The following is a 21,421-nucleotide window of genomic DNA, read 5'->3' as shown; positions in this document are numbered from 1 at the left end:
TCCCCACAACCCTGGTTGGTGTTAGTGGGGGGTTTACTAGCAGAGGGTAAGGTCCTCTTCCCCAAAATCGTGGTTGTGGGGGTGGCAAGGGCCTCCTTCCCATAACCCTGGCAACTGGTTGTGGGAGTCTGTTGGCAGAAGGTAAGGACCTCTTCCCCACATCCCTGGTTGGTGTTCATGGGGGTCTGCTGGCAGATGACAAGGGCCTCTTCCCGACAACCCTGGCCACTGGCTGTTGGGAGTCTGTCGGAGAGGGCAAGGGCCTCTTCCCCAAAACCCTGATCGGTGGTCGTGGGGGTCTGCTGGAATAGGGCTTATGGGAATATAGAAGATGGTGTTCTTCTCTATGACAGATGTGCCTTTTGGCACATGATTTTGCATGCACGTTAGCAAGGTGAGTAGGGGTGCCATGAAGAACTAACGGCACCACCGCGCACCACCGCGCACCGGCAAAAGGGATGCACATTTTCTGTTCTTTGTGGGACTGTGCGTTCCTGCATCACACAAATTTGAATCTTGTCTTACTAACACAAATTCAAATCACACTTTTCTCATCAACTCAATAATGATAGAGGATTTTCAATGTATATATATTTATTACATATACATACACACATGCACACACATATTTTTATCCCTAAAGTAAAAAAAAAATCTCATATATTTGCATTTTTGTCATTAAACCTACATTTGAAATTTACCACTTTCAGCCAGCAGGTGGCACAACTACTGCACTGAACTAGTTAGTCATGCTATGTAATCTGATCTCCCTTGCTCTTCAACTCTTCAACCACAAGCAATATCTAACTTCTCACCCGCTCATCCATTTCTTTATATACCTTGCTTTTTGCACTGGTGTGGGGTTGATTTTCAGAGGTTGGGCTTGGCCCCTTAGTTCCAGTGAAGGGAACTCTTAAGGCCCCAATGTCTTTATGGAGCTTGCTTAGAGCACTGGCGCGCCAGTCATGTTGGCCAGGAAGGGGCCACCCCCAAACTGTTCCCACAAAGCTCAGAGTAATGGTCCAAAATGTCTTGGTATGCTGACGCCTTAAGAGTTCCCTTCACTAGAACTAAGGGGCCAAGCCCAACCCCTGAAAAACAACCCCACACCATAATCCCCCCTCCACCAAATGATTTGGACCAGTGCACAAAGCAAGGTCCATAAAGACATGGATGAGTGAGATTGGAGTGGAGGAACTTGACTGGTCCTAACCTCAACCCACTCACCCCACTGTGCAGGCCAGCCAAGTTCCTCCACCCCAAACTGGCTCATCCATGTCTTTATGGACCTTGCTTTGTGTACTGGTCCAAATCATTTGGCGGAGGGGGGATTATTGTGTGGGGTTGTTTTTCAAGGGTTGGGCTTGGCCCCTTAGTTCCAGTGAAGGGAAGTCTTAAGGTGTCAGCATAACAAGACATTTTGGACAATCTCATGCTCCCAACTTTGTAGGAACAGTTTGGGGATGGCCCCCCTCCTGTTCCAACATGACTGCGCACCAGTGCACAAAGCAAGGCCAATAAAGACATGGATGAGTGAGTTTGGGGTGGAGGAACTTGACTGGCCTGTACAAAGTCCTGAACTCAACCCAATAGAACCCCTTTGGGATGAATTAGAGCGAAGACTGCGAGCCAGGCCTTCTCGTCCAACATCAATGCCTGACCTCACAAATGCGCTTCTGGAAGAATGGTCAAACATTCCCATAGACACACTCCTAAACCTTGTGGACAGCCCTCCCAGAAGAGTTGAAGCTGTTATAGCTGCAAAGGGTGGGCCAACTCAATATTGAACCCTACGGACTAAGACTGGGATGCCATTAAAGTTCATGTGCATGTAAAGGCAGTTCCCGCACTAGAGACAGTACACAAGCCCCAACGGTTGCGTCCTTTGTGGAAAACATTTCCCGCACTCAGGGTAGGAACACAGCTTCTCCCCCACGTGACATCTCTGATGTTTACAAAGTCAAAACATCCATGGAAAGCATTTCTCCCACTCAGAACAGGAATAAGGCCTCTCACCCTTGTAAAATCTTTGATGTGTTTCCAGGTCTAAGAAAACATTTCCCGCACTAAGGATAGTGCATATGCCCAAACGGTTGCGTCCTTTGTGAAAAACATTTCCCGCACTCAGGGTAGGAACTCGGCTTCTCCCCCACGTGACATCTCTGATGTTCACAAAGTCTATACATCCATGAAAAGCATTTCTCCCACTCAGAGCAGGAATACGGCTTCTCACCCTTGTAAGATCGTTGATGTGTTTCCAGGTCTGATCTATAAAGAAAACATTTCCCGCACTAGAGACAGTACACAAGCCCCAACGGTTGCGTCCTTTGTGGAAAACATTTCCCGCACTCAGAGCAGGAACACAGCTTCTCCCCCACGTGACATCTCTGATGTTTACAAAGTCTATACATCCATGGAAAGCATTTCTCCCACTCAGAACAGGAATACGGCTTCTCACCCTTGTAAGAGCTTTGATGTGTTTCCAGGTCTGATCTATAAAGAAAACATTTCCCACACTCGGTATAGTGCATATGCCCCAACGGTTGCGTCCTTTGTGAAAAACATTTCCCGCACCCAGGGTAGGAACACAGCTTCTCCCCCACGTGACATCTCTGATGTTCACTAAGACTATACATCCATGGAAAGCATTTCTCTCACTCAGAGCAGAAAGACAGCTTCTCACCCTTGTGAGATCTTTGATGCGTTTCCAGGTCTAAGAAAACATTTCCCGCTCTAAGGACAGTGCATATGCCCAAACGGTTGCGTCCTTTGTGAAAAACATTTCCCGCACCCAGGGTAGGAACACAGCTTCTCCCCCACATGACAGCTCTGATGTTCACTAAGACTATACATCCATGAAAAGCATTTCTCTCACTCAGAGCAGGAATATGGCTTCTCACGCTTGTGAAATCTTTGATGCGTTTCCAGGTCTGATATATAAAGAAAACATTTCCCGCACTCGGGACAGGAATGAACCTTCTCCCCCGTGTGCGATCTCTGATGCACAGCAAGACGATATTTCCGCAGAAAAGATTCACCGCACTCACGGCAGGAATAAAGGGGATCTGGCTTTTCCCCCCTGTGGGACCTCTCATGTCTGATAAGTTCCAGTTTCCTTTGAAAACATTTCCCGCACTCGGAGCAAGAATGCGTCTTTTCCTCCTCGTGAGACCTCTGATGCTTGGTTAGATCAGACTTGCGTAAAAAATATTTCCCGCACTCAGAGCAGGAATACGGCTTCTCCCCCGTGTGGAATCCTTCATGTCTGACGAGTTGCGGCTTCTTTCGAAAACATTTCCCGCACTCGGAGCAAGTGTACGGCTTTTCTCCCGTGTGGGACCTCTGATGCTTAGTGAGGTGAGACTTGCATAAGTAACGTTTCCCGCACTCAGAGCAAGCATACGGCCTCTCCCCTGTGTGGGACCTCTGATGAACAACGAGATTACATTTATCTAGATAACTTTTTCCACACTCAGAGCAGGAAAACAGCTTCTCCTTGGCATGAGCTACTTGATGTCTAGCAAGATGGGAACGGGTCATAAAATGTTTCCCGCACTTAGAGCAGGAATATGGTTTCACCCCCGTGTGGGTTCTCTGATGTATGGCAAGTTGTGCTTTCAGCTGATAACGTTTCCCGCACTCAGAGCAGGAAAATGGGCCGTCACCCCCTGCGTGTGTTTTTTGATGTATGACAAGAGTGGATTTCCATGAATAACGTTTCCCGCACTCAGGGCAGCCATACGGTTTCTCCCCCGTGTGAGACCTCAGATGCGCATCGAGATTAACTTTAGATACAAAACATTTCCCGCACTCGGAGCAGGAATGCGGTTTTTCGCCCGTGTGGTATTTCAGATGCACATTGAGGTTGGTCTTATGTGAAAAACATTTCCCGCACTCGGCACAGGTATAGGACTTTGGCTTTGCGCCTTTGTGAGACCTCTCGTGTTTAGTAAGGTCCGATTTACACACAAAACTTTTCCCGCACTCGGAGCAGGAATACAGCCTCTGGCCTGTGTGGCGCAGCTTATGCTCGGTAAGATGGGACTTCTGCAGAAAACATTTCCCGCACTCAGAACAGGAATACTTCTTCTCCTCGTGGCACTTCTGATGTCTCATGAGTTTAAATTTCTGAGGGAAACATTTCCCGCACTCAGGGCAGGAATGGAGCCCCTTACCCGGGTGCGATGTCTGATGTACCGCAAGGTCTTTTTTATATTGAAAAGATTCCCCGCACTCGGGACAGGAATATATCATAATCTCCTCACCGACGTGCCTTCTCAGATGTGCGGAAAGACTGGACTTCTGCGAAAAGTAGATCTTGCACTTGGCGCAGTAATACGGCTTCTCACCCGTGTGGGACCTCTGATGCAGGACCAGGTCTGATTTACTGAGAAAACATTTCCCGCACTCGGGACACGAGTAGATCTTCTTGCCCGTGTGCGACCTCTGGTGTACAGCAAGGCGGTATTTATGTAGAAAGGATTCCCCGCACTCGGGGCAGGAATGTCGCTTTTCATCGGTGTGAGTACCAGGTTGCTCGGGGTCAGAGGGATTCCATTGTCCATCTACACCATGGAGATAAAGTGGAAATATTAAAATATCAAGAGGTGAGCAGATTGGTTCACCTAAACTTGGATCTCACCTGGGACAGGTGGGTTCACCTAAACTAGGATCTCATCTGGGACAGGTTGGTTCACCTAAACTAGGATCTCATCTGGGGCAGGTTGGTTCCCCTAAACTAGGATCTCACCTGGGGCAGGTGGGTTCACCTAAACTAGGATCTCACCTGGGGCAGGTGGGTTCACCTAAACTAGGATCTCACCTGGGGCAGGTGGGTTCACCTAAACTAGGATCTCACCTGGGACAGGTAGATTCAGGTGAATATATGTCCTTAGAGATGTCCCCGGTAACGACCCCAAACACACCACCAAGAAGAGCACTGCCTTGCTAAAGAAGCTGAGGGTAAAGGTGATGGACTGGCCAAGCATGTCTCCAGACTAGGATGGAGGTTGGGGAAGGGGAGTTTGTGCTGGGAGGAAGGATTTACGCTATGAAGGAGGTTGGGGGGGGGAGGTTGGGGGGGGGGGTTTGTGCTGGAAGGGAGGGATTCGAGAGGGAGGGGGGATGCTAGGATGGCAATTGGGGAGTTTCTGCTGGGAGGGGGGGGATTAATGCTATGATGGAGGGGGAGGGGAGTTTGTGCTTGGAGGGGGGATTTATGTTAGGATATAGGTTTGGGAGAAGGGACTTTGTGCTAGGAGAGGAAATTGGGGGGGGGGGGGGAATTATGCTAAGATGGAGGTTGGGGGACAGAGGATTTGTGCTTGGAGGGAAAACTTGAGGGGTAGAGAATTTGTGCTGGGAGGGAGAATTGGGGGGGGGGGGGGTGATTTAGGCTAGGGTAGAAGTTGGGGAGAGGGGAATTTCTGTTGGGAAGGGGGATTAATGCTATGATGAAGGTTGAGGGGGAGGGAAATGTGCACTTCTGATGTCTCATGAGTTTAAATTTCTGAGGGAAACATTTCCCGCACTCAGGGCAGGAATGGAGCCCCTTACCTGGGTGCGATCTCTGATGTACCGCGAGGTCTTTTTTATATTGAAAAGATTCCCCGCACTCGGGACAGGAATATATCATCATCTCCTCACCGACATGCCTTCTCAGATGTGCGAAAAGACTGGACTTCTGCGAAAAGTAGATCTTGCACTTGGCGCAGTAATACGGCTTCTCACCCGTGTGGGACCTCTGATGCAGGACCAGGTCTGATTTACTGAGAAAACATTTCCCGCACTCGGGACACGAGTAGATCTTCTTGCCCGTGTGCGACCTCTGGTGTACAGCAAGGCGGTATTTATGTAGAAAGTATTCCCCGCACTCGGGGCAGGAATGCCGCTTTTCATCGGTGTGAGTACCAGGTTGCTCGGGGTCAGAGGGATTCCATTGTCCATCTACACCATGAAGTCCACCATCCATGCAGGAGCTCATTGGCTTTTCTTCTATGATGTCCTCATCTTCCATCTTACAACCTGGAGATAAAGTGGAAATATTAAAATATCAAGAGGTGAGCAGATTGGTTCACCTAAACTAGGATCTCACCTGGGACAGGTGGGTTCACCTAAACTAGGATCTCATCTGGGACAGGTTGGTTCACCTAAACTAGGATCTCACCTGGGGCAGGTTGGTTCACCTAAACTAGGATCCCACCTGGGGCAGGTAGATTCAGGTGAATAGATGTCCTTAGAGATGTCCCCGGTAACGACCCCAAACACACCACCAAGAAGAGCACTGCCTTGCTAAAGAAGCTGAGGGTAAAGGTGATGGACTGGCCAAGCATGTCTCCAGACTAGGATGGAGGTTGGGGAAGGGGAGTTTGTGCTGGGAGGAAGGATTTACGCTATGAAGGAGGTTGGGGGGAGGGAAATTTGGGGAGGTTGGGGGGGGGTTTGTGCTGGAAGGGAGGGATTCGAGAGGGGGGGGGGGTGCTAGGATGGCAATTGGGGAGAGGGGAGTTTCTGCTGGGAGGGGGAGATTAATGCTATGATGGAGGAGGGGGGAGGGGAGTTTGTGCTTGGAGGGGGTATTTATGTTAGGATATAGGTTTGGGAGAAGGAACTTTGTGCTAGGAGAGGAAATGTGGGGGGGGGGGGGGGGGTGTTATGCTAAGATGGAGGTTGGGGGGGGAGGGAGTTTGTGCTGGGACGGGGGATTTGGAGTAGGGGGGGACAGAGGATTGGTGCTTGGAGGGAAAACTTGAGTGGTAGAGGATTTGTGCTGGGAGGGAGGATGGGGGGGGGGGGGATTTAGGCTAGGGTAGAAGTTGGGGAGAGGGGAGTTTCTGTTGGGAAGGGGGATTACTGCTATGATGAAGGTTGAGGGGGAAGGAAATGTGGGCGGGGGGGGGGGGGGATTTATGCTATGATGTATGATTTAGGTTGGGGGAGGGGAGTTTGCGCTGGGAGGGGGTATTTGGGGGAATCTTGCTAGGGTGGAGGTTGGGGGGAGGGGAGTTTGTGCTGAAAGGGGGGGGGATTAGGGGGAGGGGGGATTTATGGTTGGATGAAGGTTGGGGTGAGGGGGTTTGTACTGGGAGGGGGAATTAGGAGTGGGGGGGGGGGGGCAGAGGATTTGCGCTCAGAGGGAAAGTTTGAGGGGTAGAGGATTTGTGCTGGGAGCATATGCAGAATGAGAGTCTTGGAGCTAGGGGGTGGGGGAAAAAGATTTGTGCTGGGAGTGGGGGATTTCAGCAGGGGGTGGATTTGAACGGAGAGGAGGGTAAATGTATGCTTAGGGTATAAGCATAAAGATTAGCGCTCAATTTTTTTTTCTTGGTGGGAAGGGGATTTTTGCTGACACATAATGCTCATATATCTTTGGGGGAGGGGTAGCAATTTGGCATGTTCGCTCTGGGCTCTAGATGACCTTGCCCCGGCACTGGTGTTATGTCATAGCAAATATCAGCATTTGAAGCAGAACATGAGCCAGGAGTTTATTATTTTGGTATAAGGCTTCTTGAAGAGTGGGACCAATATTAACCTATTATAGGCTGATATCACTCAGCTCCCGCCCTACTCTGGACCAATCAGTGAGCAGTAACAGAGCAGAGATAAGAGGAATATATTATGGGTCACCTGTGCTGATCTTTGTAGGAGTGTCCTCCTCTATGAATGTCCTCGTCATTTCAGCCTCCTCCGTAGATTGCTGATCATCCCTCACATACGTCTCTTCTACTTCATCCTCAACTTTCATCTTCATCAGATCTTCACCCTAAACCAACAGAATGGCAGAAAATAACATCTGTAACATAGAAGTATTTATGATGTGAGATCACATAGAAAATATCATCTTGTAGAGTCCACACATCGTCTCCACATGTCAGAGTGTTCAATCACTTTATGTTCCCAACCCTCAACTCCACCTACCTGATGATGGTGAGGGATGGTGTGACCTTCCTGTGTGAAATCCCGGGAATACAGAGGACGGGGACATCTCTCTGGTGGGTTCTTGCTACTAGGGGATTCCATCATATCCTTGTGTCCTCTAGAAAGCTCCTCCATCACACCATAGTCTTCATCCTCCTCTTTATACTCCTCTTTTACAACAATATTACAGTCCCCGAGGTTTCCACTCTGAATATATAATAAAACATTTATTGTAACAGACACACTTGTGTATATAACATAACTACCAGAGATTGTCAATCCCCTACCTGATGATGGGGAGGGATGGTGTGACCTTCCTGTGTGGAATCCCGGGAATACAGAGGACGGGGACATCTCTCTGGTGGGTTTCTGTAGCTGGAGGACTCCACCATGGTGTCCTGGTACAGATTTTTGTGGCCTTTTGGAAACTCTGACTCCTCCATCACCCCATCCTCATCATCCTCCTCTTTTATCTCTTCTTTAACCTCAACTTTAGAATCTCTCAGGCTTCCACTCTGATTATATAATAAAAATGACATCAATGGTAACAATGCAGATAATGTACAGATCCTAATGATACTATCAGTGATTGTTCCTCATCTACCTGATGATGGTGGGGGATGGTGTGACCTTCCTGTGTGGAATCCTGGGAATACAGAGGACGGAGACATCTCTCTGGTGGGTTCCCATTACTGGATCCATCTGTAGGAAACACACACACTGACTGAATACATTGTTTCTATGTGTTTATCAGATGATGGGGGATCTAGGTGGAGCCTCCGTACTGCTCTCTCCTTTATAATAAAGTCTCCTCTTACCCGGTGATGTGAGGGGCGGCTGATTCTCCATCATGACGTCCTTGTAGAGATCCTTGTGTCCTTCCAAATACTCCCACTCCTGCATCAAAAAATAAGAGTGACATCCCAATTTAATGCAACCTCCCAGAATCCTCCTCTCCTCTCCGGTCAGGTCTGTGTTTTTTAAAAAAGGGTAGAGTGATGTCTTGTGACCTCCCAGAATCCTTCTTACCTCTCTGGTCAGGTCTGCGTTTTATTATTAGAGATAACAGTGAGGTCACGTGACTTCCCAGAATCCTCCACCTCTCTGGTCAGGCCTATGTTAATCACCTCGGGATCCCCTTCTTTCTTTGCATCCAAATACCAGGCCAGGAAATGCAACTGAGCCCTCCTTATTTTAAAGGAGATTCCAGATTCCAATGGGTTCCTCCCTCAAACCCCCCCAATTTTCAGTGGGCCAGGGATGTGTGGAAGAGAAGGACCTTTTGACCTTGGACCAAATCCCACCCACAGACCCTCACAATCACCGGGCCAGGGTTGTGTGGCAGAGATCCTTGTCCTCATCAACATGGGGACAATGTGCTTTGCCAGGGAGGAGGTCCCCATATTTAGGACATTTTGGGTGGTATGGTTCAGAATGGTATGGGGACGGAAACTGAACACTTGCTGCCAACCTTCCTTACCAGCCTACTTTTGGGGGATCTCACACTTTTTTCAGCCATCACTGTATGTTTCTATTAGCCTTGAAAATGGGCAGAATTGATTTTCAGGAGTCACCTCCTGCTGACTTCAATGAGGTTCCCAATTTACCGATTTACGGGAGTATTTGCTGATGGTGCCCACGAATCGAATCCAAGCAGATCTTCCCATAATAGTATTAACTGCCTATTAAGATATTGACGGGCTAGTGACCGTGGCAGTGTGCCTCCCCATTGTCCTAGATGTTTTGTTAATTTGACGTACTATGAAAAACCCATTATACAATCACTGATTTTGCTAGTTTTACCTGAGCTCACAAAAGAGTTTTTCCAGAAGGCTCCAACCGAGTGCACCCAAAAACCGCAATAGAAAATAAAAGTCCTGACCGTCTCTGCCTTACGACTTTAAGTCCACTTACTAAAGAACGGGATGTTAAAAATGTCCCAGGAAACAGGGATGAGTTGACCAGACAGTTTGCCCGTTGCCCTGTTCAGTTTCAGACACATCCCCCAGGGGAAACATGCCCGGTCTCCTTATGAAATTTTGTTTGGTTCAGCCCCAAGACTCAGCTGTTACTTCCCACAGCAATTGCAGTTACAATCTGATGTGTTAACTAGTTATGGTACACGTTTGTCTAAAGCAATACCTAATATCCGTTCAAGTATTTTCCTCCATTCCAGACCCAGAAACGGACCCGGGAACCCACAGAAGACAAGATTCTGCCGGCAGCACAATGATTGTGCTATATATCCTTTTCTTTAAAAGTCTGATAAAAAGGCTCAGCAGGGGATTATCACCAAACCAGGCACGCAACAGGCGGCCACCACTAGGACAAACGGTATCATTACATTTTTGTACAATTCATCCAGCACACAAGCAGTTCCATTAAAGCGGAGTTCCGGGCACAAAAACTATATTTTTTTTTTGTGCCCCTCCTGAAAAGGAATTGGATAGTTATTTTTTTTTTTTTTGTTTACTTACCTTGCAATTGAAGATCGAAGATACTCACCTCAGAGTACTTCCTCCCTCTGAGCCGCGGCTCACCCCGTCACTTCCTGCCTCGCTATGATTCCTGGGAGCTGAACGTCACAGCTCCCAGGAATCATTGCGACGTCACCGGCCCCGCTCGTCATTTCCGGGCGACGCCGCATTCCCCTGCTAAACAGCTTCTGGGCATGCCCAGAAGCTGTGGAGGAATGCGGCGCTGCGCCGGAAGTGACGAGAGGGGCCGGTGCGGAGCATTCTGGGACAAGAAGACGCGGAAGAAGACACAGAAGAGGACCGCGCCGGCTTCAGCTGCCCACAAGAGAGATGGAAACGCTGTGGAAGAAATTTTATAAGTAAGTATTTCTTCTAAAAGGTAAGTGCGAACCGGGACAGATCAGAGGCTAGCCATTGTGGAATGTGCTAGCCCTGACTGTCCCGGGGGTATGTTTATTAAAAAATTACATCTGTGCCCGGAACTCCGCTTTAACTTAACTTTTGATTTTTGTAGCATAATACTCCTGATAAATACACTGACCTAGTACCCACACACAGGAGGAAGCGAACAGCTCCCTCTGGAAGCTTTGACCCTCATGTGTACATGAATAGGGGTCCCAAGGGGGGTCCCCGATGAATTCGGAGCCAGGGATCAGGTGGTTTTGAGTCTCTTAAGTGGAAGAAGAACAGACCCTTGATCTCAGTATTGTAGCTGGATGAGTGGGTGGCAGAAGGTGCTCGCCCAGGTAGGTGTAACAGTACTAATAGAGGAAGAAGACCTCCTTATGATGGAAGAGGACAAACCCTTCATCCCTCTATAGTGACCCCTATTCATTATTTCACAGTTCAATAGGGTTATAGGGATAGATAGCACCTGACTGCCCTCTCCAAGCTGTATCGAGGGGGATAGTGAGCTAGTTACTGCTCTTCTCTATATACAGCCTCCAAAAAAAAAAAAAAAAAAAAAAAAAAAAAGTTCCGGTGGAGTATGGGCCAGGTGAATAGGTGCTCTAGTAGTAATAGGGACAGATTGAAATAGACATTTCAAGGGGGGAAACTGTAATGGATGTAATACTGGTTATATTAGTGAAATGCCTATTTCACCTTATGGTGCATACCTCATGTATATATGTAGATACGTTACTGCTGAGATTCACTACCTTACTCAAAATGCAATTAGATCACCCCTCTTTTCGGAGAAGCAAGATGGCGATTGAACATGGAGACAACACCCAAAATAAGACCTCTTGATGTCCTGGAAGAAAGACATAGACACATAGATACTCCAATCATCCAATCACCACCTTATACGTATTATATATGACTATTTCCTGTTTATGACTTTCCTCAGTCTTTATAAGAGCAAAAGAGGAACTAATAAAATCAGAATGAACTATTTTGACGACTGTCAGAGTTTGGTCATTTCAGTGTGCGCACATTAATGTCCTTGCTTCGGCAGGACATATACCAAATTGGGAAGGCAGTCGATATATCTGAGGACTGTTCTGGTCCAAATCCAGATCAGTGCAACTGTGGATGTCTGATGGACAACGTGAGGATCCACCACAGGTGCTTCAGATGAAGGCTTAAGATTGCGAGTTATACAAAAATATTTCTATAGACATAGTCGTGTCTGCTGGTCATAGAAGGTGATTCAACTAGAGGGGTTAAATAGAAAATAATACCCTTATTACCTCCTCTGCTGCCAGTTCGAGCAATGCCTCCTCTCTAGTTCCTCCCGACCTCTCACCTGGAACTTCTTATTTATACATGACATCACCTCTTGTCTGTAGCTGACATCACTTCCTGTCTTCCATAGAGACTTCCTGTCTGGGTAGAAGTGAGATCACCACCTTGTGGAGCTCAGAGGAACTGCAGTTTCGAGAAATGTCTCGTACAGTACTATGAAAATGGCCTTGTGCTGTGTGTGTATGTACTGTATATCTTTATATGTATCCAGGGATGTAGAATTTTTCTTTTTGTATTTCAGCGACTGTGCGGAGAGCTTTAGCGAGCTTAGCTGTGAGTCTGACAGGGTTCTCTAAGAACATTGTGTATCACTTAGCTACTTGTTGTGTGATCGTTCCTCCAGGATGGCGTGCTTAATTATCATTCTGAAGAAGGTTTAATGTCTGGCCAATCAGCAGATTTTTGGGGCCCTGCTGGTATCACTTACCTGGTTGGAGGCCAAATGGTGAGAGGGTAGGGTTGCCACCTGTTTGGGATTCATCTAAACAGTGTGGGTTTTGAATCATGTGTCTGGGTATCAGTTTGCCTGAAACTCAGACACATTATTCAGACCAGACTGTGGCTCCCCATGCTCTAGGGGGCCAGTGCGGCCTCCCTGCCACACTTGGAGAGGAGGGGGTTGGGGGGCATTACTACTCTCTTTGGGGCACCCAACGGTGTCCCAGATCTTTTACAATGCTATAGTGTATGCAGTGGTCCTCAACCCTGGCCTACAGGGCCCACTAACAGGCCAGATTTTAGGTATTACCTTGGGGAGATGCAGACTAGAGTACTGCAATCACTGAGCAGCAAATTATATCACCTGGGATGTATTTCAGTTATCTTGCAAACCTGGCCTGTTAGTGGGCCCTGTAGGCCAGGGTTGAGGACCACTGGTATAGTACAAAAATAAATAGCTGTGTGTTCGGGTTTGGATTGAAGAGAAGGTGGCGACCCCATGAGAGGCTTCCCTTGCAGCTAAGCTCCAGGCACCCCTGAAGGTGAGAACAGTAGGTGCTAGGCTCATAGAAGCACAGGCGGCCTGCTGGGACCTGCTTGCGAAGATGTTCCGACTGTAGAATTGTCAGACAAGATGTCCAGGTAGTCAGCCAAGGCACTGAAGCAGTGACTGGAGGCAGGTGGCGCTCATGGCAAGTAGCTGGTTTCAGGCAAAGTGAAAGCCAGCGGAGAAGCCAGTTCAAAAAAGGTAACAGGTGTGGACGTAGATAAGCGTGGTCAGGAAGGCAAGCCAAAGTCAAACACAGGAGAGCAGAATAAGCAAGCCAGGATCAAACTATGAGGCAGGCTTAAGACAGGTCCAGGAGCAAGCTGAGTCGGTAATGGGGAATCTACAGCATTCCAGGTTCACAGCAACAAGCACACAGGAGAGCCGAAGATCAACCAGCAATCTCTGGAGGCAGCCAACTCCCTTATAAAGGCCATTTGGCGACAACCCGGGATGAGGGTGTGTGCCAGTGCGTAAGTGGATTCAGACATGCTTAGGACAAACAAAGATCTACCCAGACACAAAAAAAATGGGGCAGATTATGGACCACTTGGCCTTTTTACTACCGTTATTCTTCTATGTTAGTTTCTGCCATATGGTCTTACCTCCTGGGCGTTTGCCGTGTAAGGATACAACTGTAACACCTGTCTCACCCCAGGTTCTAGGACAGCCATCTCACCCAGAGTTCATCCAGAGTTTGATAGGTGTTCCTCAACGTGTAGCTGATTGACCTCCATTTTATGTTCCAGGGCCAAAGCCACTTAGTAGAGCCAGTTACAAGCCAATGATCTTTTACCTGTCTGTGGAGGTTGTATTCTGGCAACCATTGTAAAAGTTACATTCTTCCAACTAACCACCAATGGAAGAGGCGTTTTTTTTTTCACTGGCCACCAATGAATTGGTTTAAGCCAGGGTTCCCTGAGATCTGAAAAGTACTTCAACGGTTCCTCTGAGGTAAAAAGGTTGGTAAGCTGCAAGGCTCTATCCTTGAAGACACTGTGTCACGTTCTTGGAGATGGAGCCTGACATGGAGAGGAAGGTGATCTCTTACACCTCCGGCCTGGTACCCCTGATAATCTACACAGGAGGCACGGAAGCCTGGAGTGGAACGAGTGCCTAGAAGTTCAGATGGTGAAGGCTGCAGGTGTGAGGTCTGTGCGTACTTGGATGCAGACTGGATCGTGACGTAGGGCAGCAGGTACTTGGCAGTCTGGCGAATGGCAGACAGCAGGTACTTGGCAGACTGGCTGGTCACAGGCAGCAGATGCTTAGCAGGCTGACAGGTCACAGGCAGCAGACACTTGGCAGGCTGGCAGGTAGCAGACAGCAGATATAAGTATGGCACACAGCAGGATCAGGCAAGCCGGGTCAGTAACTAGCGGGCACATCAGGAACAGAGCAGAAGGCAGCAGAGTAGTCCGGTTCAGGCTGGAGTTGGCAATGGCAACAGGTGGACAGGGGGGGAAAAGCAGAGACGTTGTCAAAGAGCAAGCCAGGGGTCAGTTCAGGCAGAGTACAAGCGTGGTCAGACGGATCAGGACAGCAACAGAGTTTAAACACCAGGAACAGGTAGCAGAAAGCAGAACGCTGTAGACCATAAGGCAAGGTCCTAGTGCAGCAGAGGTGTTTATATAGCCCATTTGGCGCCTCTTAGTGGTGGGCGTGAACGAGTCATGTGAACAGGAATTCTCTGTCCATAGATTTGGCTAATAGACTTTCTCCGTTGACTAACAGACATGCTCCGTCTGCACATAACTATGTGGGCTTACTTCTTCCCTGACACACAGGCTGCCATGGAGTGCTACCTTGGGTCTAGAGAATGCGGACTGCGGTTGTCCCCAACATGAAAGTGAGGAGTAGCAGAGATGGGAAGTAACATAGGAACTTTTTCACGTTGTCGTGCTTTGAAGTCTAGACCTGAGATGCCACTAGAACCTCAGATGAAGAATAGGTGACCTAAGGCTTCTGGACTAGGCTCCGCTAGAAATAAGCACACTGAAGTAGATGGGCTTGGCTACGCGTTTCAGAGCTTTAATTACCAACTCTACACAGTACTGGTGCCAACAATTATATGGCGGAAACCAAAAACATTAAAGCGCGGTATACAAGAATAAAATCATACCTTATGTGTCTTACTTGCTGTGACAAACTCACTCGGGATAGGGGCTTTTGGAGGGGACAGCAGGCTAGTCTCTTGCCTACTGACTATGGGCCCTGGCTTGTAAAGGAACACTGCTTTTTGTGGGGTGTATGCTGGGGGGGGACCCTTGGAGTAATGTTACTTTTGATTCAAGTCCACATCTCCTCAAGACACACAGACTCTGGGACTCTAGGCCTAGGATCCATGTTAAAGGCCTGGCTGCCTATTTTCTGGCTGGATTCAAGTCCACATCTTTGCAAAGACACACAGACTCTGGAACTCTAAGCCTAGGATCCATGGTAAAGGCCTGGCTGCCTATTGCCTAGCATGATTCAAGTCCACATCTTCCCCAAGACACACAGACTCTGGAACTCTAAGCCTAGGATCCATGGTAAAGGCCTAGCTGCCTATTGCCTAGTTGGATTCAAGTCCACATCTTCCCCAAGACACACAGACTCAGACTCTAGGCCTAGGATCCATGATAAAGGCCTAGCTGCCTATTGCCAGCATGAGTCAAGTCCACATCTTCCCCAAGAAACACAGACTCTGGGCCTGTAGGCCTAGGATCCATGATAAAGGCCTAGCTGCCTATTGCCTAGCATGAGTCAAGTCCACATCTTCCCCAAGAAACACAGACTCTGGGACGCTAGGCCTAGGATCCATGATAAAGGCCTGGCTGCCTATTGCCTAGTTGGATTCAAGTCCACATCTTCCCCAAGACACACAGACTCTGGGACTCTAGGCCTAGGATCCATGTTAAAGGCCTAGCTGCCTATTGCCAATAGGGGACTGCTCTGCACAGTCAGACCCATGGCAGATGCTAATGTCATCAGCTCAACCCAACTGTCTTCCACACATTGTTGATTGTGCTGATTAACTCACCTATTGTCTACTGTGGGGATGTTTACACTTATAACAATGTGTATTGTACTCCATGAGCTTGATGATGGCTAGTTAATTAGCTCAAGTTAATTAAATTAGTCCCATTTATTAGTTTCTCATGGGAAATTAGAATATTGTTTGTGTTGGTTGTTCCTTAGATATGGTAATTATATTTCTGTATACAATTTCATCTGCATATGATAATGTAATGAGGCACCTGACCTGGTGGCGGTATATATTCGGTGTGAGTTTGTTCAATAAATGTTCCAGATCTTATACAAGCTATTCTCGGCTAGTTTTGTATGGGGGCGGCTAGAATATCTGATATCTATGTTCAAGATCGAAGGAAGCGGTATTCTGATGGAAGCACGCAAGCACATTGTGGGGTCGAGGTTCCGTTACACTTGCTGTGTTGGAAACAGAAAAAAATAACAATATATTTCAAGCTTTTCTTTCTTTTAATTTTGAGGATTATGGCTTACAGCTAGTGTAAGCCATAGTAGGCCTCTGGGACTCTAGGCCTAACATCCATGATAAAGGCCTTGCTGCCTATTGCCTAGCTGGATTCAAGTCCACATCTTCCCCAAGACACACCGACTCTGGGACTCTAGGCCTAGGATCCATGATAAAGGCCTGGCTGCCTATTGCCTAGCTGGATTCAAGTCCACATCTTCCCCAAGACATACAGACTCTGGGATTCTAGGCCTAGGATCCATGTTAAAGGCCTAGCTGCCTTTTGCCAATAGGGGACTGCTCTGCACAGTCAGACCCATGGCAGATGCTAATGTCATCAGCTCAACCCACCTGTCTTCCACACATTGTTGATTGTGCTGATTAACTCACCTATTGTCTACTGTGGGGATGTTTACACTTATAACAATGTGTATTGTACTTCATGAGCTCGATGATGGCTAGTTAATTAGCTCAAGTTAATTAAATTAGTCCCATCTATTAGTTTCTCATGGGAAAGTAGAATATTGTTTGTGTTGGTTGTTCCTTAGATATGGTAATTATATTTCTGTGCACAGTTTTATCTGCATATGATAATGTAATCAGGCACCTGACCTGGTGGGGGTATATATTCGGTGTGAATTTGTTCAATAAATGTTCCAGATCTTATACAAGCTATTCTTGGCTAGTTTTGTATGGAGAGCGGCTAGAATATCTGATATCTATGTTCAAGATCGAAGGAAGCGGTATTCTGACGGAAGCACACAAGCACATTGTGGGGTCGAGGTTCCGTTACACTTGCTGTGTTGGAAACAGAAAAAAATAACAATATATTTCAAGCTTTTCTTTCTTTCTTTTAATTTTGACGATTATGGCTTACAGATAGTGACACCCCAAAATTCAGTATCTCCGAAAACTAGAATATTACATACGACCAATAAAAAAAAGGATATATTATTACAGGGCTCCTTTTGCATGAATTACTACATCAATGCCTAGTCATGTCTGTGAATGTCAGAGTTTTACAATGCCTCATGGGATGTGTACCCAACCAGCAGTGACACCCTCTCCTCCTCTCTCCTAGAGGGACCCAACCAGCAGTGATACCCCCTCCTTCTCTCTCCTAGAGGGACCCAACCAGCAGTGACACCCCCTTCTTCTCTCTCCTAGAGGGACCCAACCAGCAGAGACACCCCCTCCTTCTCTCTCCTAGAGGGACCCAACCAGCAGAGACACCCCATCCTTCTCTCTCCTAGAGGGACCCAACCAGCAGTGACACCTCCTCCTTCTCTCTCCTAGAGGGACCCAACCAGCAGTGACACCTCCTCCTTCTCTCCCCTAGAGGGACCCAACCAGCAGTGACACCTCCTCCTTCTCTCCCCTAGAGGGACCCAACCAGCAGTGACACCTCCTCCTTCTCTCCCCTAGAGGGACCCAACCAGCAGTGACACCTCCTCCTTCTCTCTCCTAGAGGGACCCAACCAGCAGTGATACCCCGTCCTTCTCTCTCCTCTCCGCACTCAGGACACTAATACACCTCAAGGGTTGTGTGGGTTCTCTGATATTTGAGAAGATCGGACTTCTGTGAACAACATTTCCCGCACTCGGGACACTAATACTCCTCGGGGGTTGTGTGGGCTTTCTGATGTTTGATAAGATAACACTTCTGTGTAAAGCATTTTCCGCACTCAGGACAGGAAAACGGCTTCTCACCCGTGTGAGATCTCTGATGTCTGATTAGTTCCGATTTAGAAGGAAAACATTTCCCGCACTCAGCGCAGGAATGAGGCCTCTCACCCCTGTGCAATCTCTGATGTTTCCAAAAATTGCTTTTCTTTGAAAAACATTTCCCGCACTCCGAACAGTTAAATGGCTTTTCTCCCGTGTGGCATCGCTGATGCTCATGAAGACTGTACTTCCATGAAAAACATTTCCCGCACTCAGAACAGGAATGCGGTTTTTCCCCCATGTGAGATCTCTCATGTGTGGCCAGTTCTGACTTATAAAAAAAACCTTTCCCGCACTCAGGACAGGAATGAACCTTCTCGAGGGTTGGGTGTGTTATCTGGTGTTTGTTAAGCGTAGACTTCTGTGTAAAACATTTCCCGCACTCAGGGCAGGAATACGGCTTCTCCCCTGTGTGGGATCTCTGATGTGTGACCAGATCTGATTCATAAGGAAAAGATTTCCCGCACTCAGAACAGGAATGAAGCTTCTCGCCCGTGTGCAATCTCTGATGTGCAGAAAAATAGCTTTTCTTTGAAAAAAGTTTCCCGCACTCAGAACAGGAATACGGCTTCTCCCCTATGTGAGATCTCTGATGTGCGACCAGTTCCGATTTATAAAGAAAACATTTCCCGCACTCAGGACAGAAATGAGACTTTTCCCCCGTGTGTAATCTCTGGTGTGCAGAAAGTTTGCACTTCTCTGTGAAACATTTCCCGCACTCGGGGCAGGAAAACGGCTTCTCACCCTTGTGAGATCTGTGATGTCTGACCTGTTCCGATTTAAAGAAAAAACTTTCTCCGCACACGGCACAGGAATATTTATTCTGAACCGCGTGTGATCTCTGATGTACGGAAAGATCGCACTGCTTTGAAAAACGCTTCCCACACTCAGGACAGGAATGCGGCTCCCCACCCGTGCGTGATCTCTGATGCGCAGAAAGATTGGACTTCCGCGAAAAACATTTCCCGCATTCGGCACAGGCATACGGCTTCTCACCCGTGTGAGATTTCTGATGTGTGACCAGTTCTGATTCATAAAGAAAACATTTCCCGCACTCAGGACAGGAATGAAGCTTCTCACCCGCGTGTGACTTCTGATGTACGGTGAGAAGATACTTCCGTGAAAAAGATTCTCCGCACTCAGGACAGGAATGAAGCTCCTCAACCGTGTGAGATCTCTGATGTACAGTACGACCTAATTCAGAGCTAAAACATTTCCCGCACTCAGGGCAGGAAAAGGTCTCCTCCCCCTGAATTCCAGCACCATCCCCCTCAGTACGAGGTTGCTCAGAGTCAGAGGGATTCCATGGTCTATCCACACTGTGAATTCCACCATCCATAGTTGAGCTCATTGTCTTTTCTCCTCCACAATCTCCTGTGATGTCCTCATCTTCCATTTTACACCCTGGAGATAAAGTGAGACGATCCTTTGAGGGTTTCTCCATGGCGTGTCCTGGAAAAATATAAAAACATCATCAATAGATCTGAGAGGGTTAGTTCACTTCCATCAAGATAAAGGAGACACCGAGCAATCACGTTCATCAAAGAGATGACAGCAGCCTCAGTCTATCTCAATCCCACCCAACGCGTTTCGCCACCCGGCCCACTTGGCTTAGTCATAGAGGAGTTCAAATTGCCGCAAGATTTGTATTTTGGCCATCCAGTTCTAATATTTTCTCACCTCTGCCACACAAATACATAATTTCTACTGTATCTAGGAGTGAAACACGACCTCATTCATCTGGGTCAGCTGATAGCCTACCATGGCTTCCACAACCATTTCTATGCTGAGGACACCCAAATCTATCTCTCTACCCCCTCAGCTCATCCCATCAGTCTCCTCCCGCACCACTTATTTACTAACAGACATATCAGCCTGGATGTCACACCCCTTCCTATCGAAAACTGAACTCATAATGTTTCCTCCCCCACGTGTCCCTTCCCGTGATTTCTCTGTCAAGATCAATGGAACAAACATCAGTCCTTCCACACATGTCAGGGTGCAAGGGGTAACACTGTCCTTTCAGGCCCACAACCAATCTCTGTCCAAATCATGCCACCTTAACCTCCGCAACGTCTCTAGAATACGCCCCAACCAACGACACCACCAAGCTTCCAATTCACTCCCCGGTCATCTCTCACCTCGACTACTGCAACTTCCTCCTCATTGGATTACCTTTACACAGACTACCCCCTTCAGTCCATCATGAATGCTGCTACCAGACTCATCCACCTTACCAGCCGTTCAGTGTCCTCTACCCCTCTCTGCCAATCCCTCCACTGGCCTCCATTCATGTGTCCTCCACCCCTCTCTGCCAATTCCTCCACTGGCTTCCATTCAGTGTCCTCCACCCCTCTCTGCCAATCCCTCCACTGGCTTCCATTTAGTGTCCTCCACCCCTCTCTGCCAATCCCTCCACTGGCTTCCATTCAGTGTCCTCCTCCCCTCTCTGCCAATCCCTCCACTGGCTTCCATTCAGTGTCCTCCACCCCTCTCTGCCAATCCCTCCACTGGCTTCCATTCAGTGTCCTCCTCCCCTCTCTGCCAATCCGTCCACTGGCCTCCATTCAGTGTCCTCCATCCCTCTCTGCCAATCCCTCCACTGGCCTCCATTCAGTGTCCTCCACCCTTCTCTTCCAATCCCTCCACTGGCTTCCATTTAGTGTCCTCTACCCCTCTCTGCCAATCCCTCCACTGGCTTCCATTCAGTGTCCTCTACTCTCTCTGCCAATCCCTCCTCCCTCCACTGGCCTCTATTCAGTGTTCTCTATGCCTCTCTGCCAATCCCTCCACTGGCCTCCATTCAGTGTCCTCCAAACCTCTCTGCCAATCCCTCCACTGGCTTCCATTCAGTGTCCTCCATCTCTCTCTGCCAATCTCTCCACTGGCCTCCATTCAGTGTCCTCCAAACCTCTCTGCCAATCCCTCCACTGGCTTCCATTCAGTGTCCTCCATCTCTGTCTGGCAATCTCTCCACTGGCCTCCATTCAGTGTCCTCCAACCTTTCTGCCCATCCCTCCACTGGCTTCCATTCAGTGTCCTCCACCCCTCTCTGCCAATCCCTCCACTGGCCTCCATTCAGTGTCCTCCAAA

At 48.1% G+C, this 21,421-nt stretch overlaps 2 protein-coding genes across 2 annotated transcripts in view; one reads left to right on the top strand and one right to left on the bottom strand.

Moving 5' to 3' along the window:
• The window catches only part of LOC309562750 (uncharacterized protein), a 253,710-nt gene that overhangs the window by 96,619 nt on the left and 135,670 nt on the right, over window positions 1–21,421 (top strand). The window lies entirely within an intron of this gene.
• Window positions 1–21,421, bottom strand: part of LOC309564444 (uncharacterized protein) — a gene marked incomplete at both ends in the record, with an annotated part of 110,381 nt that overhangs the window by 49,711 nt on the left and 39,249 nt on the right. The window contains 8 exons of the mRNA XM_082269074.1: window positions 2,092–2,268; window positions 2,317–2,628; window positions 3,236–3,668; window positions 3,801–4,565; window positions 5,557–6,024; window positions 8,007–8,124; window positions 9,525–9,576; window positions 18,220–19,772. Coding sequence (XP_082125200.1) covers window positions 2,092–2,268; window positions 2,317–2,628; window positions 3,236–3,668; window positions 3,801–4,565; window positions 5,557–6,024; window positions 8,007–8,124; window positions 9,525–9,576; window positions 18,220–19,772 — 3,878 coding nt within the window. The remainder of the gene's footprint in view (window positions 1–2,091; window positions 2,269–2,316; window positions 2,629–3,235; window positions 3,669–3,800; window positions 4,566–5,556; window positions 6,025–8,006; window positions 8,125–9,524; window positions 9,577–18,219; window positions 19,773–21,421) is intronic.

This window comes from Pelophylax lessonae, assembly GCF_965119305.1.
Source record: "Pelophylax lessonae genome assembly, chromosome: 9".
Taxonomy (NCBI): Eukaryota; Metazoa; Chordata; class Amphibia; order Anura; family Ranidae; genus Pelophylax; species Pelophylax lessonae.
The sequence above is the reverse complement of the archived record's forward strand: the minus strand, read 5'-3'. Positions and strand labels throughout refer to the sequence as shown.